The following is a 17,685-nucleotide window of genomic DNA, read 5'->3' on the forward strand; positions in this document are numbered from 1 at the left end:
GAGAAGGAGGAAGAGGAGGAAGAAAGAGGAGGAGGAGGAAGAAAGAGGAGGAGGAGGAGGAGAAGGAAGGAGGAGGAGGAGGAAGAAAGAGGAGGAGGAAAGGGAGGAAGAAAGAGAGGGAGGAGGAGGAGGAGGAGGAGGAGGAGGAAGAAAGAGAAGGAGGAAGAGGAGGAAGAAAGAGGAGGAAGAAAGAGAAGGAGGAAGAGGAGGAAGAAAGAGGAGGAGGAGGAAGAAAGAGAAGGAAGAAGAAGGAGGAGGAAGAAAAAGGAGGAGGAGGAGGAAGAAGGGGAGGGGGAAGGGGAGGAAGAAGGAAGAAGAAGAAAAAAGAAGAAACAGTTTATTAAAGTATCAGTGTTGTTTCTGATCGCTCTAACAAATAAAGAAAGAAAAGAAATACCACAGGGAGCAAAAAATAATAAAATCTCCACCTAGAAGAAAATAGTTTTCTTACTGGCTAACTTTTGCTGAGTTTAATCACTACTCAGTTTAACCCATGTGTCCTTCCAGCCTAATTTGAACTCACTTTGAAGCTTATAGACATTAAAAAACACTACTGGGTCTCAGCCTGTACATTGCCACCAGAAATATGGTTTTAGGGCAACAAATATCAAAGTGTGGCAAGAATCTGGTCACTTTAGCTTTTAAATCATTTTTCCTCAAAACTTCAAGCATTTCTTATTTCTCCAGTGTCAATATTCCCTCCACTGGTACAGATCACAATTCCACTATGACTTAGAGGATGATCTTTGAGAGTTGTGGCAAAAAGCAAAATGAAATCAGCACCCTGTGGCCAAACTGGTAATGAGACTCTCCAAATTTTCATGGCTGGATCTCAAACCACAGACATACGGTCTGTCACTAGGCCTGTGCTTTTTTAGCTGCCAGAGCTCATGTTTTACTGGCAGAACTCCCAGAGTCACCTGTGTGCCATGAAAAAGCATCAGAGGAAGCCCTAAGTCACCCTAATTCTTTCACTTAGGGCTTCATCCATCTTTGGGTCATGGCTAGTCTTGCCAGTCAAGCTGCCAGAGCAAAGATCCCTCTCCATTCTTATTCCCCAAATGGAACAAATGAAAAGAAAGCCAAGCTAACATGGTTACCAGATGCCTCATGCCAGCTAATATCTGTGTCCAGCAATCAGAAAACTCAATATGCCCTCTCCTCCTTGCCCTCCCTTCTGCCCAGAGTCCATCTACATTTAACAACCACCTCCTCCTCCACAGAAACTTTCACAGATTTCTTATCAATGTAGTTCTCTGCTTAAAGGTTCTTGCCTCTCTCTGAAGATTCTAAAAATCACTTCTGAATGTAAGAGACCATTGCATAACTTTTTAGACTGTTATGTGTTAGTTTCCTCACATCCTCTTGAGGACATGTGCTTTTTAACAGGAAATGATCCAAGGAATGGAACTCTAATGGCAGAAATATAGGCACTGTGGCAGGTTAGCGGAGGAGGTGTTTGGGAGCCAAAAGTCATCTTTTATGTGAGTAGCTGATCCTAGTGGCCCCGTCCTTACTCAATTTCTTTCTCTAGGAAATCTCTACTAAGCAAGAATTTTGCGGTAAACTTTGTTGAGTGAATGACTGCACAAATAATTTCCTTGAAAAGAATCTGGACAACTTTATCCAGTACCGTTTTAAATCTTGGAATGCTTCCCCTCTCTCCAAAGGGCCTGTGTCATATCCCTTTGGAGTTTTCTCAGGGAATGGAAGCAAGAGATCTCAGCTGTGAAATGTGCCCTTGCTAGGCTGAGTTTATCAGGTCAGAGATAATCCCAAAGAAAAGGCATTATAGGAACGTTTCTGACTTCTGAAAGAAGTGTTTTTCTAAAGAGCACAGAACATAGGATTTGATGGTGCTATTGTGGACTTGGAGTCAGGAGACCTGGGTTCAAATCCTGACTCAGGCATTTGTAACTCTGCCAACTTGGGCTAGTTTCTTCCCCTCTCTGAGCCTCTACATCCCCCTTTGTAAAATGGGGCAAATTAATCATCTTTAAACTCCCTATGTCATAAGTTAATTGTGAGGAGTATACTTGGAAAACCTTAGAGTAGTAGAAGTGAGAGTTCTCATTATTTGGAACTACCTGAAGCCTCACTTCCTCCTAGGCCTTGCCCTATAATTTGCTATGTGGCCTGAAGAAAGTTGTTTAACCTTCCTGATGCCTCAGTCCCCTAACCTGCTGTCCCTGGGCTGACAAGTAGGCCTATATAATCAATGCTGACAACAGGGTTGAGATTGGAAAGGCATGGAGTTCCCATAAGTTCAATCAGCACCAATTGGGGGGCCAGAGGAGGGACAAGATTTAGGACAGGCCCAGTCCCTGCCCTCTTGGAGCTCCCTCTGTAGAGTTATTGGGCAATGGTGTGAAATGGGAGGTGACAGCTCTAGAGGAAGAGCACCTGGCTTCATGTCTGGCCTCTTTGGTCAAAGAGCTTAATTCTGGTCCTCAGTTTCCTCATCTGTAAAATTAGGAAATTTGGCTTGCTAGCATCTGAAGTCCTTTCCAATTCTATGATTGTGATCCTATACATGACCTTCACCTCCCTGGGCCTCAGTCTCTTTATCTGTAAAATAAAGAGGTTGAACTGAATGACCTCTAAAATATATTCCAGCTCTAGAGCTCTGGTTCTGTGTGTGATTCTGGTCAAGTCACCTCATCTCCTTGGCTCAAAGATTCTCAATCTATAGAATGAAGGGTTTGGCCTAGATGGTCTCTGACAGCCCTTCAAGCTCTAGATCTGGGATCCTATGTGTGACTTTGGACAAGTCACTTCACTCCTCCTTGGGCCTCAGTTTCCCAATATGGAAAATGAAGGGGTTGACCAAGATGGCCTCTGAGGTCCCTTCCAAACCTAGGTCTATCATTCTAAATTTCAAACAGTTGGCTTTGGCTTGGGGTAGGTAGATTGGGCAAAGGAAAAGCCTTCGTGTGACTTTGTAGTAGGGATCATACAATCTGGAGCAAACAGGGTTAATGGTAAGCTGAGAACTTTGTGAAGCTCCCCTTGCCCCTGCCCCCAGTGAGGCATACAATTGTGGGAGATTTGTTTGTTTTCTTGGCAGCCATCCTGGCCTCCTTAAGTGTTCTTATCTATACTTTCCTTTGCCTGCCTTTATGATGTTTTCTGAAATGGATTGGACTTGATTGTGGGTATTTTTTCCCATTCAAAGGCTATAATTTCTGGTGGCCTATGGTGTTTGCTAGCAATGGTAAGGCAAGGACCCACTATATGTCGCTCATGGATCTCAGTGCTTTCAGATAGGACTCGGCAACTTCTGAGAGACCATTGTGAAGGTAATCCCACATGGAGACACTGAATGGACTGAAAGCAAGAACTGGGAACCTTCCAGTCAGAGAAGAGGGGAACCAAGTGATCCAAGCGCCACCAGGAAGGCCTCCCCTGCTCAGAAGAATATCCACACATTCCAGCAAGGCAGGAGTTAGGAAGATCTAAGCTCAAATCTAACTGTGTGACCCTGGACAAGTCACTTTACCTCCCCAGGTCTCAGTTTCCTCATCTGTAAAATGAGGCAGTTGGACTTGATGACCCCTAAGGTCCTTTCTACCTCTAGATCTCAGATCTGATGAGTCTTTGAATTAACAGGTACTTCTTTTGAGTACTACTATTCCCTGGAAATAGTGTTAAGTAAAGAGCTTCCTTGCTAACACCTAGCTGAGACTACCCAAATTGAGAAAGCGAGAGTTTTAATTGGCAAAGAGAGGGTCAGGAATAATTCTGAAGCAAAGGGAACTTGAAAGAGTGATAATCACTATTAGGAAACCTGAGCCAACCAAAGTAAGGCCATGAAGGTCCAGGATACCTTGGAGCCAAGGGAAAGGAAAATGTCAAGAGGTCAGTGAGAGGTACAGAAACCAAGCCCAGAAGGGGTGATAAACAGGCCTCCTGATAAGCCCATCAGCCCTAGGTTGTATAGACCTGGCCCAAAACATAGACAAGGAAAATAAATGGGGAAAAGAGAAAGAAAAAGAAAGTAAGAGAAGAGGAAAGGAGGAAAGAGAGAACAATACAGTTATCCCTTCCACATCGCAGGGGTTAAGACCACCAAGCCCCCACCATCTGCAAAATCTAAGTAAAAGTTTTTGACCCTCCCTTTGTACCAGAGAAGAAGTCTGAATGATTAAGGTATTAAATGATAAAATATGTTGATATTATACAATGCTATACATATATTTTATGCATTTGAGTTTCTAAACTTTTTCTGTGTCATCTGCGGCTTCCACAAAACTCCCCCAAAATTCCTATTTAAATTCTGATCCCAACCCCTTATATATCAAAACTGTGATGGGAAAAGTCATGATGTAGAATGGATAACTGTATTAAGAGGGTTAAATAGAAATGCACATATTTAGGAGTAGTGAAATGGGCCAGACAACAATGACTCAGGGAGCCCCAAGAGATATCAGTATCAGAGGTTCCCTGGTCCAGCTTTAAGGGTTTTCCCACATAATGGCATAATGGAACTTCAAGCTTCCATTGGGGAATCCCATGATGCTTTACCTACCATATATAGCACCCCCATAAGTTCCCTCCCCCTTCTCAATTCAAAAGATCCTGGACACAGGGCCTTTAAGAGAAGTCTCCCCCAAAATCTTCCTAGTTGTATGATGAAATGCAGGCTCCAGACAATAGACTGTCATCAACCTGCCACTGTCTTAAGGGTCCTCTATTAAGAAGCCACATTACATATCAGTCTCAGTGCGTAGGGTAGCTCTCTGTACCTGTGGCAGGATTGGCATCAATCAGAAAAAGGCGATTGGTCAGACTTATTTGTGGTATGGAAGGAGCATTATGGGACATGTCCATGGTGACCCTTGTCATCTCCCATAGAGAGTAAATGAGCCAGTTAGTCATGGTACCAGGGCTGATCAGGATATCATCAGCTGAGGCTCTTTTTTTCATGATTCAGACTGTGTAATAGTTGTTTAATTCCTACTGGTTTTCTTATTTTGACTCTGCCTCACGTGTTAGCTAACTGTCCTGTCTCTATAATGTCCTTTTACACAAAGCAACTAGAGATATTTCATTGAATGTTCAACTTCCCTAGACAGAAGACAGGGGGCTAGAATTATCATAGTCATTGTCAGATGAGGAAACAATCCCAGACATAATGTTAGTTACCCCAGGGCAAGGACAGGCCCACCCAAGCATCTGATGTAATGGGGGCAACAAATGACCTTCTTGCCCATTTGGAGGGGATGTGGGGCCTAGCAAATTTATCTTTGAGGAGTTTGCCCAATCTCTTTGCAGAAAGAGGCCTCCACTATGAGAGACACATGTAGAGACCACCTAGCTCCTCCACACAGCTCTAGAATCAGCAGTGTCCTTGACAGCACTTGGTACTATGGTATCAGTCACTTTTGCTTTGAATCCAAAGTGGCCATTTCACGGCCAAGGATGAGCTGTGTCTTTAGAGACACCTCAGCTACAGTCATGTAGCCATAGCAGTTAGAAGACTACCCAGAATCTAGACCCTCCATCTCTAGCCCCCCATTCTCTCTTTTCACCTGACCCCTATTTGTAACCTGGAGGGACAAGTTGCATTTCTAGAATGTTGCCACATGTACAACATTTACCTTCATTCTTCAAGAAACTTGGATCTCAAATCCTCCCACCACCAGCAGAAAAGCTAACTCCTCCAGACCTTAGCAGACAAGTTTCATGAATTACTATAGAAAATAAAAATTAGTTTTGATGCCCTATTCCCCACCCCACCCCATTTCTGGTGGTGAACCTCTGCGCACTTAACCAAGGAGATCCTCAGCTGCCAGACACACAGTCCAGGGCTCAGCATGGAACAGGAGCCTTTACAGCTTGATAGGACCTCCTCTGGCAGCGCCCTTGAAAGCCTGGGGTCACCTCTACCCCACAGTGGGCCCTAAAAGTAGGATACCAACAGAGGTGCATACTCTTAGGTGTGCCTTGGATCAAGAGATACTTGTGGTGTTAGCAAAGGCTCGATGGTCTTTTCAGATCTCTCCAGTGACTGTTTCAATGAACTTTCTCAGCCACCATCTTCACATGGCTAAGGAGGAGAAGGATGGCGACGAGGACAACCAGGATGCCAACATCAACAACACCAACAACAACAACAACGGTGTCTGATCTGTTGCATTTGGCTTTTCTGTCTGTAACATGGACTCCCTTCTTGTTCTCCCCAGCTATTCCCTTTGCCCCAAAATGCTTTCTGTCTGGAAGTCCAACAAGATGCCCAGTTAGATCAAACCCAACTCGCAGTAAATGGCAGTCAGACAATTGCATCCACGGGGAGAGAGAGCCCACCCCAACAAGCGACTGCCTTGTTTTTTTACCCTCGTTATTTAACAGTGTGTGCCGATTACTCAAAGCGATATGGGCAGGCCCTGGTAAATATAGAGATGCTCTAGTGTAAAGTTTGATAAGGTAAAAATGCTCAGGTTGCCTGCAGTGTCTAAAATGACTGTGGCCAGGGCTCCCTGCTTTATCGCTTTCTATAGTTTTAAAGTAGTTTGAAGCTTGAATAACATAAAATAACATAATATAATGTTATTTATGTTATTTCCCACGTGAAGAACGCCTGTAAACCTTGCAGTATTGAAACTCAGTGAACAAGGCATCTTAGACAAGCTGAAAAACAAATGGTGGTACGATAAGGGGGAGTGCGGAGCCAAGGACTCCGGGAGTAAGGTCAGTCGCTGGCGGTCTTTTTGTACTGATTAGCAATCGCAGTTTGACCCACTGTTTATTTGATTCCCCCTGAAATGGCTTTCCCAAAACAACACCCGCACACACACACACATACATGCACACACGCACGCACATACATGCACACGCACACACATGCATGCACACACATGCACAAGCACACGTAACCCCAACTTCAATACAATGGGACCCCCTTATAATGCTACTCTTGAAGCAATGGAACAAGGATGGACCTTGGGGACCAACCATATCACACCAGATTAGTGGAATCATACCTGTTCTTTTGGAGAAAGGCCATGATTTGGCCCACAGTATATTCTAAGGGGTTTCCAATGTATTTTACATTTTAAAGACTCAAGGAAAAACAATTCCAAAATCACAAAAAAAAAGAACAAATCACAACAGTTTTTTTTTCTCTTCCAGTATCAGAGACTTTGTAAGTTGTAAGTACTTTTGGTTATTTTAATATTGTGCTGGCCCCACCCTCAAATCGGGAAACCAGATTGGTCTCTGGAAGAATGCATTAATCAGCTTCATTCCAGCTGCTGTTGAATCAAGTCCAGCACCTGGGTGGTTCTCGAAGACCACTAAGTCTGTCCCATTTCTCACTTCCAAAGCTGTTTGGAGCACTTTTGAGATCTAGCCGCATGCTGGTTGAGGGTATACATCGTCAGGATTAACATCACATTGATAAGCATGAAACACTCTTCCCCGCCTCTCCTTCACCCCACCCCTCTATCCCTTTGCTCCCCAAAGAAAGTTTTTTTTTCCTTTGAGTTTCCGTTTTTTTTTTTTCCTTTTTACTTTCTTTAAACTAATATTGTGGGATCGGTTAATTCATTTCATGAAACGCCAACATTCATTTCCCCTATGCACTGAACCATTTTGCTACTGTAGCTCTATGTCCTGTGGCCATAAATGGCATAATTACCTGGGAGCTCAGTTACATGAAACTTAGGACTGTTGTTGCCTCAGTTTATAGGGGTCGTGTCAAGGAACACATATGAAAATCCAATAGTGGGATTGGTGTGAGAAGATTAGTGGGGGAGGGGAGGTGTGGGGGCAGGGGAGGAGCCAACCTAAAATTGATCCGTTGTGTAAGTGACATATATTTTGGATGACTTCCTCAACTTTAACTGTCACTTCTCCTAGACTAGCAATGAGTCACAGGATTGCTTATAGGGATAATTTCCATCCTCCTTCACATACAGTCCAATTTCAATTGGCCTTTGCATCAGGGCAAACAAGTATAGGACTAGCATCTAAGAAATAGAAACATGTGAATATGGCCATACAAATGTATAATATTTTCCATATAACTTTAATTGCCTTAAAGACACAAGGATTGGCTATGTTCCTCCCATTGCTCAGTATCCCTGATGGCTCCCCATTGCATTATAGATAAAACAGGAAATTTAATCCACTAGGGTAATAATCTGATGATGAGCAAATCATTCTAATGAATCCAGTAGCAAAATGGTTGCAATTCCTTCTAAACAGATTACAAAATGCTACTTTTTCAATGAAAACCCCTCCTCCCTCCCTTGGTCAGTCCTACCTTGAAGGTGGGGTCCAGGTAGCAATCTTTTTTCCTTTCCATTATTCAGCAATCCAGGTTTTGCTTTCTCATGCAGTCTTAGCTTAGTCAAATTTGCAGTCTGACCTGAAAGTAACTGACCGTCTTCCTCATTTTTTAAAATTAGCAAATAGAAAGCTTATGATCAGTTTAGTGTTTTTAAAGATTATCCTTAACATTCACTGAAACCCAAGTTTTAAAAGGAGCTGGTATTTTTTTATGAATCACCAGCCTCCTAGAAATGTTCCCTGATTTGTAAATGGAGCCAATCAGGAACTAAAGGGGCCTCCTACTAGGCCTCTGCAGCTCTTGGGAGGACGTTGACAGACTAACTTCTACTGCAGATGGAGTCCATCAGCAGAGAGGCTTGCCACCCTAATCAAAGCTAGTCCTAGAGTGATCTCTGAACCACTGAGAAAGAAATGGAGCAAACACTGATATAAAGACCCTGGCAAAGAATGTCCCCAGCTCAGAGTTTTAGGAAATTCTAATACTCTCACCCATTGCTTTGGGGACTGATAGACATAGTGCTTCAAGGAGGATAGGGGGAAAGGACTGCAGGGCAGAAAGGCCAAAGAATACTTTAGGTTCCCAAATGAAATTGTTACTTGGAGAGAGGGGGAGAAAGAGAAAGAGGAAGAGAAAGAGAGAAAGAGAGAGAGAGAAAGAGAGAGATGTCATGGTTGAACTCTGACAATAGGTGTTTATTGAGGCTAGTAAAGGGATGAATTATGCTTCCATTTACTCTTTTGTTCCTAAAACTAGTTGTCAAGGGTTATGCTTTTAACATCTTTTTTGAGGCAGTAGGACCCCTGGGATAATAACAGTCAGTGGAAGCATAATCTACTCATTGCACGACATAAACCAGTTGACAGGGTTGAGCCATACCATCTATGCCTGTGTTTAGTTATCTTGACAGCATAGGACAGCCCTGAACTGTTGCAAAGCATGATGATGTCCCACTACCTGTGATTTTCCCACCAACTAATCACATTGTCCATTTCTCTTAGGACAAGACCAGCGCTCTGAGTCTGAGCAACGTGGCCGGCGTATTCTATATCCTTGTTGGAGGCCTGGGGTTGGCCATGATGGTGGCTCTGATAGAGTTCTGCTACAAATCCCGAGCGGAATCCAAACGCATGAAACTCACGAAGAACACTCAAAACTTTAAGCCTGCTCCTGCCGCCACCACCCAGAATTACGCCACTTACAGAGAAGGCTACAACGTGTATGGAACAGAGAGTGTTAAGATCTAGGGTACGGCCAAGGCCTACTACGACTAAGCTAATTGCCCTTCCGTTGCTGTGCATTGTGTGCCCTTTCCTTTTTCAGCTCGGCGATGTTCTTCCGAGCCATGTCTAGTCTTCAGAGTGTTTGTTGGATTCTTTGAAAACTATTCGGCAACTGTGCCTTTCTTGTCACACATAATGAATGATGCTTTCCTTGAGTTTCTGGGTAACATGTTTGTGATTGAATTGCATTCCCTGGTCCTTTTCCCTTTCCCCTTTCCGTCTCTCGTCATGGAGCAAAGTCTCTAGAGAAGCCATTCTCATTACTTAGTCCAGTAATCGGTGATAAAAATGAGTAGCAGAAATGAAGTGAAGTGATCCCAAAGGGAGTCTATGATTCTTTAGACAGTCATTTGAATCCAGGGACCATTTTTTTCCAATATTTGAGTCATATTTTCCCTTTTTTTCCCTCCCCCAAGAATTCATGCTCAGGTAAGTGTTTCTTGGAGGACATGAAACAAATTCCTCCTCCCTGCCCCTCCCCCTGTCCCCCACCCTCTCATCTATATTCAGACTTGTACTGTTGGAAGTCATTGGGACCTAAAGACCTACAGCAAAGCCTCACCTGATTCAGACCAGCTGCAAGGCCAGTTTGAATTAGGGAAAGGTCTGATTATAGACATCTTTTCAGGAATCTCTTTTTAATACCTTCCGGTACATATGCCATAGTTAATAACCAAAGTGATGTCTGCAATAGAAAAGAACATTAAGTGACTCCACTCATTAGACTCAATCCTACTGAGACTCCTGTTGTCAAAGATAATCCTTTGTTCTTTTTTGTCTGAAGCCCTTGGTGCCCACAAGCTCATGGCTATTGTTCCTGAGCCTCCCCTCACACTCCTATCCCACAGCCTCAGGCCAGTCGATCTCTCCATCAATCCAATTCCATCTGTCCAAGGCTTTTTAAAACAAATGATTATCCTTCACTATTCGAGTTTGAACAGAATCTTGATTACTCGGTTTGCTTTTTGTTCTTTGCTGCTGCAGACATTAGCTACTTTTCGATCTTGAGTCATAACATAGTCACAAAATGTTACTAACAATGTTTTCAAGTACAGGTTCAGCTGGGCCTGTTTCACTGAATGGAAAAAAAAAAGAATGAACTCATTTTTAATTAGCATCATCCATTTGCATGCAAACACTTAATGTGTCGATGTCCTTAAAAACATTTTGTTCTCCCAAGCAGGTTAAACAAACCCTTTGCAATTTTGTGCACATTTTTAATTTGCTTAGCAACTCCTCTTCACAGAACAGTGCAAAGGCAAACTTCAGCCCAGTCCCCCTCAAATTATCCCAGATTTGGTATTAATGGGGTCAAAATGAGTGATATCTTGCATTGAGATAGTAAGCTTTTAATGCTCCAAAATGCTTTCACATCTGTTACCTCATCTGAGGAAAGGTACTATGATGCCCATTTGGCAGAGGAGGAAACTGAGAACCAGCGATGCTAAGTGACTTGCCCAAGGTCACACAGCTACAAAGTAGGGGAGCCAAGGCTGGAACCCAGGTTCCCTGATTCTTAGAGGGAATGCTTTTTCTACTGGATCATCATGCCTCTGTAATTGCCCATGTCCTGTTGGTAGCCTAACATGGGAGTCAGCTATATGGGGAGCCAAGTCTAGCCCTGTATGCTCAGTTCTTCAAAGGAAAGCTCTGGAGGGGTAGGGAGAACATTGCCAAGCTCCTCCCTGGCCACATTCCCCTTATGGTCTACTTTGTGGTAAGCCATCCTGGCTCATGAGACTCCATGCTCAGGTCCCTCTTTCCCTCCCTCCCAACCCAGATATATTCTCTCATTGGAGGTCTGAGGGTTATTACTGTCCCAGGACCTTTGGATCTGCTGGGGCAGCTGCCATTACAACTAAGAGCATGGCCCCCAGCCATGGATGCTCAGGAACTATGACCTCCATAGCTTATTGAAGCGTCTACTGGCCTTCAAAAAAAACCCATAAGCCCAGGGAAGGGGCCTGAGCAAAGCCTGGAATCAGCAAACATTGGACCTCAGACTTACTGAGAAGAAGCATAGAAACACATAGTCCTGTGGTAGGCACCCCAGAAGAAGAAGAGCTTGCCTTGGCTCCAAGGCGGAGGTTGCCTTTTGCCCTTTTCTTTGGCTTCAGTCTTGTGCCCTTGGATGAGCCCCTTCCCCCAAAGCCAAATCCTGCTTCTTGAGGCTTGAGTAAATGAGAAAAGATTGTGTCTTGATAGATGAACAGCAATACAGTAACACCCCAGTTAGCACCCAGACAACCAGAACCATGGCGGGCCTGAAGCCAGGGCAGAGCGTCGGCCCAAAGGGCTGCCCTCTAAGGCTGCCTGTCAGAGGCCGGTGGGAACAAGGGGAAAGCCTCCTAAGTCCTGGAAATAGACTTTGCCTGTGTCAGTGCACAAATCTGAGCTGGACGGGGAATCCAGCAGTGAATGCCAACAGTGAGTTTGGCAAAGTGTTTGTTGGGAGGACACCAAGTAGGTCAACAAAAAACCTCTCATTTCCTAAGAACTTTGGGAAGTTTCTGCCTTCTCTTGCAGCCTGGATGTAGTCTTGGGAATTAAAGTACTTCAGATTTAGGACTGGAAGGGACCTCGGAAGTCATATAGTTTAACTGCCTCATTTTACATATTGGGAAATTGAGGCCCAGGGAAGTGATGTGACTAATGCATTAGTCGCACATAGGATCCTAGACCTAAAAGCTGGAAGGGACTTCAGAGACCATCCCCTTCATTTTACAGATGGGGAAACCAAGGCCCAGAGAGGCCAAGTGATTTGCCCAAGGTCACACATCTGATCACAGGTCTAGAGCTGGAAGGGACCTCAAAGTCTACCTAGTTCAATCCCCTTATTTGACAGAGGAAAAAACTGAAGCTCAGAGAGGAGGAGAAGAAACATAGCCAACGCCACTCAGCTAGTCACTGGCAGAGTCAGGACTTGAACCCAGGTTCTCTCTGATTCAGAAATTCAACATTCTTTCTGCTACAAGTACTGTCTAATGACACCATTGTCTTTCAGAACTCCCTCTGGCTTCTTACATTTTGAATCATTCTCTTATTTTTTAAATACTGGTTATTTCTCAATGATTATGTGATAGAGCATAGATCACCAATCATAGCTCTAAAGCTGGAAGAGACCACAGAGGCCATCTAGTCCAATCTCCTCCAATTTTACAGAGGAGGAAACTGAGACACAGGGAGGTTAACTGACCTTGGACAGGTCCCACAGGGTAATAAACACAAGAGGTCGGATTTGAACCCAGGGCTCCTGACTGCAGAGCCAGTCTTCTTTCTGCCGTTGTCGACTATGGAAGCAAGAGTGACCTTTGGGGACAAGATCTCATCTTTCCCTCCAGGTTTATTCTCTCAGGCCATCTAGCTGTGTGCTCCTACAAGGCTTCTTTGGAGGTGCTGAATGTTGAAAATGATCCAAGATAAGATGAGTCTGTAAATATTTCTGAGACAAGTCCCTATAGCCTGTAAAGGGTCACCTTTTCATTGCCCAAATGGGTCTGCCTTTGGTTAACTGAAAACATGACAATAAGTGACCCATCCCATCCTTCCCCACTTTGCTGGGTGCCTGAGGTGTTACTGTAGTTTGTATTGCATTTGTGTTTCCCCAAAGTCCTTTCCCCTTGGAGACCTCACTTTATCCTTGCAGCATCCTGGGAGAGAGGGATGATGATTGCTAGCCCTGTTTGGCAGATGGGGAGGCAGGCACAGAGTGCTTTTCTGAGGCCTGGCAGCTGGTCTACCGAGTGACCAGCAGGAAGTAGTGTGCTTGGAGCTTTTAGCCAAGGAAAGCCAATTTGTTGATGTTTCTGAAATTGTCTGGTTCAGAGCTCTGGAATAGAGCTCTTGGGCTTGGGGTTGGGAGGGGGCAATGTCTGCAATGCCCCTTCCACCAAGTCCTGTAGTCACTCCTAGCATGAGGAGGGCACATGTCATCTAAGCAGGCCATAATCATGCTTTTCCACAGAGATGAAAATCAGTGCTCGGCCGGAAGGGGAGGGAGGGACCCACATGTGACCTGCATCTCCACTGGGCAACATGGCGTCAAAGCAGGCATCCCTGCAATAGCATATCAAGTGCCTGGACATTTTGCGCTTTTTTCCAACTTTCAAACTGTACAAGCTTAGATTGTGGATAGGAGAGAAACCATTTGTTACCTTGCGAGCAAAAGGAGCGGCCACAGGAAAACATTTAACTCATCTGCAAGAAACATTTTTATTTCTATAGGCTCTGAAATGAACATACATCGGGTACAATTGCAAAGCATTTGTCCTCAACAGAAAATGCATTCGATTCACTTTTATTAAATGCTTAGTCTATGCAGAGCACAAGTCTGTGGAATTTTCTAAGGGCTTTATAGTATCGTGGCATGGGTTAGACAGACACCTAATTGTCTCTTTTGCAGGTTAGAATACAATTAAGTAAGTACATTGGTGGGCTTTGGGGTCCAGACCTATGATTTCATCCGTATAGGGAAGGAACTCCCAGTTGAAAATTCCCTCTACCAATGGGCAACTCACTTGTACTGTGGTCTTAAAGAGTTGCCTGTCTAAGTAATCTTCCCATATGATCACACAGCTAGGATGTGTCAGAGAAGGGAATTGGACCCAATGGCCTTCTGACCTCAGACTTCAAGGCAGCGGCTCAGTCTTCTATCTTACTCACTCGGGCTCTCAATTTCAATGCATAGGAAAGATAAAACCAAGAAGCCTGAGAGATTCAAGCTGGGGAGAGAGTAGGCATGGAGAATCAATTCTTAATGCAAGGTCTGGGAAAGGTTTCTAGAAGAAAGTAGTACCTAATTTAGGTCTTGAAGGAAAAGTAGGATTTCAACATGGGGGGGGAATTGTGGGAGTACAGTCTAGGTTTGTGCAAATGCATAGGGGTGGGAGAAAACAAGATGAAGTAAAAGAATAGTGAAGGGTCCAGTTTGGCTGGAATGTAGCATATATGAAAGAGTGGTATGAGATAAAGATAGAAAGTCAGCTTAGAAACATCAGCATGGACCTCAAATGCCAGAGGGGGACCTCGTGCATATGCTTGAAGGTAAGAAAGATGCTAAAGGTCTTTCCACAAGGAAATGGCATTACCAAATTGGATCAGTCCTTCACTTTTGCATCTCTGTGCCAGTGACATATGGTTTCTATCCTACAAACAACCTAAGTCATCAGCCAAGTATCCAAGGCCCCAGGGTCTTTAGGAAGTCCTGCAGGATAACTCAGGCCCTGCGTAGCTGACCTTGAGCATCAAGCTTCAGAAAACGGTCTTTCTAGCTTTCTGAGGGCCCATGAGGGCCTACACCAGCTGGGGAGCAGCTCCATGGGCTGGTGCCAGTCTGAGAACTGGGGTTTGGCCAGGGGATGCCCAGCCTTGGGGCACTGCTGAATCTCCCACTTGCCTTTGCAGGTCCCTCCCCACTGGGAGCATGTGACAGGACGATTCACCGAAAAAGTGGCTGCTTCAAGGATCCTGAGCCAGATTTTTCTCTCTCCTTGGTGTCAGGCATGACACGAATATTGCTGATGGTGCAATGACCTTTCAATAGGAAAAACTGATTTTTTTGTCCTTCAGTGCCTTATGGAACACTCTGAGACTTGCAGCAATGCAAATCATCATTGAAATATTCTTGCTTTGCTTGAAAATCTAACAGACACACAAACTAACATACACACACAAAGTGGATGGGCAAGATTCTCATATGGAAAAAAGGAAATAATTCTTGTAAAAACAAGCAGTTCCACAAAAGCCATTCTTTGATATCCCAGTATATATCATGTACACAGTAAATGAGCGCCCTGTTCTTCGACAAAACGAAACCAATTTCCCTGAGTTCATTTCTATGAATACCACCCCCCTCCCCTGCCCATGCTCCATCTCAGCTAAAATGATTTCAAATATATGTCTCCCATTGCTTGAGAAACCAGACTGGTACTTCTAGGATTGGCTGCTGCCCAGATGTTTTTGGTATTCCCTATCAGTGGAGATTTTCTATATGCCCTATATCCTTTCAACATTCCCAACATGTGTATATCATTTGACCATGAACACAACCCTCTGAGAAAAGAAAATTCAAACACTTTGGACAAAGAGACTAACCCGTGACTCCTCTGCAGTCGGCAACCAGATTCATTGGAAGGCTTCTGTGATTTTCCAGTTGGTGAAGGAATTAACTGCGCTCTCCATTCCCTCTCCCATGGGTGACAAGGGAACAGGATACTCCTTCTATCAGGCATACCTCTCGGTGCTTTTATTCCAACGGATTTTGAGTGGCTTTCCAAGAAGCCTAATCACTTTTTCTTGCTCTCTGTATGTATTGGAATACCCCATAACTGAAGAGCTAGCAAGCATTTAGGTGAGGGAGACGCTGTTCCAAGTTATGTTTAGAATTACTTTTTTCTCAGAAACAACACTGTGTTTTCGCTCTGCTTTCTCAGATAAGTATGCCTTTCAAGTGTCCACCAATGGAAATAGGACAGCTTTTCACAGAGGGCCTACCATTTCAGCCTAAGCACTTTCTCCAGCTCACTTCACTCTTGCTAGACCTGGCCCACCACCCGTTGCCTGTGACTGCCTGTGACACTCCATCCCAGACTGCATGTTTCCTTTTCTAGTTGGCGAAGGCTAAAAAAAAAATTTTTTTAAGGCGCATTCTTGATCCTACCACTAAACGAAATCCTCAGCACCGCTCACTTGGGAGCCTCAAGATGGATCAGTCTCCCCATTGGGGTGCACTGTCAGAGGCCCACTTCACTCCATCCTTAAATGAGTAAATAGATGCATCTGTACTGTGGGATTCAACTGAAAAGTCTAAACAAGTACAGTCTCCATACACTAATCAATTACCTCCTATATAGCAGTCTGCTTTCTGCAGTTTCATAGTCTTGAAAGAATAGTGAAGGGTCCAGTCTGATGGGTCCATCATTGATGATGAGTGCGGATTGGAAGTTAGGAGACTGGAAAGATGGCATATTTGAGTCCTTTCCCAAAGTTGTACTCTTAGGCCCAGATCCTGAGTATTTTAAACTCAGTCTTCAGAAAGAAAAGGGAGACAAAAAGTCCTGTTGGATGAAACGTTCCCAGGAAAGTGTAATATAAATTCAATTCCCAAAACTGTTTCATAAAGAGAAGAACTCACCTGTCAAGTATTAAAATGGTATTGAACAAGACGAAACTGTTGTGGGGTTTTTTCCATTTTTTCATGAAACTGTGATTTTCAACTTTGGAATGCTATCTATCATCCCCTGCAGTGGGAAGCTACAGCTGTGCGTGACAACATTGTATAACACAAAACGACAAACCGGCCTTGGACAGAGAGAAATGGCCATTCATGTAAGCGATTCCATTTCTTGGCATGAAAACTTCACCACAGTGAAGGGCCGGTAAACTAGTTTGTTATTTTTTTTTAATTTGCATGTATACAATTTTTAAAAGTATCGATTGCTTCAACTTCCTGCTACTAACTTTAAGCTATGAGAGTTCACGCAGTAGAGACTTGAGGATTCGATTTCTTTAAAGGTTCTTTTCCTTTTGTCGTTAAAACTGCACTTGAGTGAACGAAAAAATTTCCAAGCAAACTAATGGCTATCAAAGCATAAATTGCATGCATGGGCAAAAGTTCCCAAGCCTCAATGTAATGGGGTATTGTATGAACAGTTTTAGTACATTTTGTAAATAAAATTGTAAAGAAAATTCGGCTTCTCTGTTCTGATGTCCAGTTAGTGTCCTGGAACGATTCCGCTCTCTAGACTCCCCCATGCTCATGCTCATCATACCAAACTAGTCATGCAGTCATTTAACCACCCATTCACTCACCCAGCTACCCACTCACTCTCCTATCCACCCAACTACTCATTCACCTACCCAACCACTCACTCATCTAATCCAGGGCTTCTTAAACTTTTTCTGCTTGTGACCCCTTTATCACTTCTTAAACTGTGGATCCTGACCCCATGGGGATCAGGGGCTGAATTCTAATCTACCTACCCAGCTAGCCACCCATTCATTTATCCAACCACTCACTCACCTACTCAGTTAACCACCCACTAACTCCCCACCCCCTGGCTCCGACTTGGACCAAGGCAGGCCCTCAGGCCTGAACCATGGCATATGAGT

The 17,685-nt window shown here is 44.0% G+C and overlaps 1 protein-coding gene across 4 annotated transcripts in view; it reads left to right on the top strand.

The window, feature by feature from the left end:
- The window catches only part of GRIA3 (glutamate ionotropic receptor AMPA type subunit 3), a 292,053-nt gene extending 274,791 nt beyond the window's left edge, over positions 1–17,262 (top strand). Inside the window, exons 14-16 of one of the 4 annotated variants that reach the window (XM_069074018.1) lie at positions 6,576–6,690; positions 9,295–9,541; positions 14,980–17,262. In XM_069074018.1, coding sequence (XP_068930119.1) covers positions 6,576–6,690; positions 9,295–9,540 — 361 coding nt within the window. In that variant the 3' untranslated portion in view covers position 9,541; positions 14,980–17,262. Of the gene's footprint in view, positions 1–6,575; positions 6,691–9,294; positions 9,732–14,979 lie in introns of those variants that run through there. The other 3 variants (XM_069074017.1, XM_069074020.1, XM_069074021.1) reach the window with 3 other exon arrangements.
- Positions 17,263–17,685: the final 423 nt, after the last annotated feature.

The sequence above is a fragment of the Petaurus breviceps genome, unplaced genomic scaffold (genome assembly GCF_028583685.1).
Source record: "Petaurus breviceps papuanus isolate PSGF00001 unplaced genomic scaffold, PetGlider_PUasm1.0 90881, whole genome shotgun sequence".
NCBI classification, from domain to species: Eukaryota; Metazoa; Chordata; class Mammalia; order Diprotodontia; family Petauridae; genus Petaurus; species Petaurus breviceps.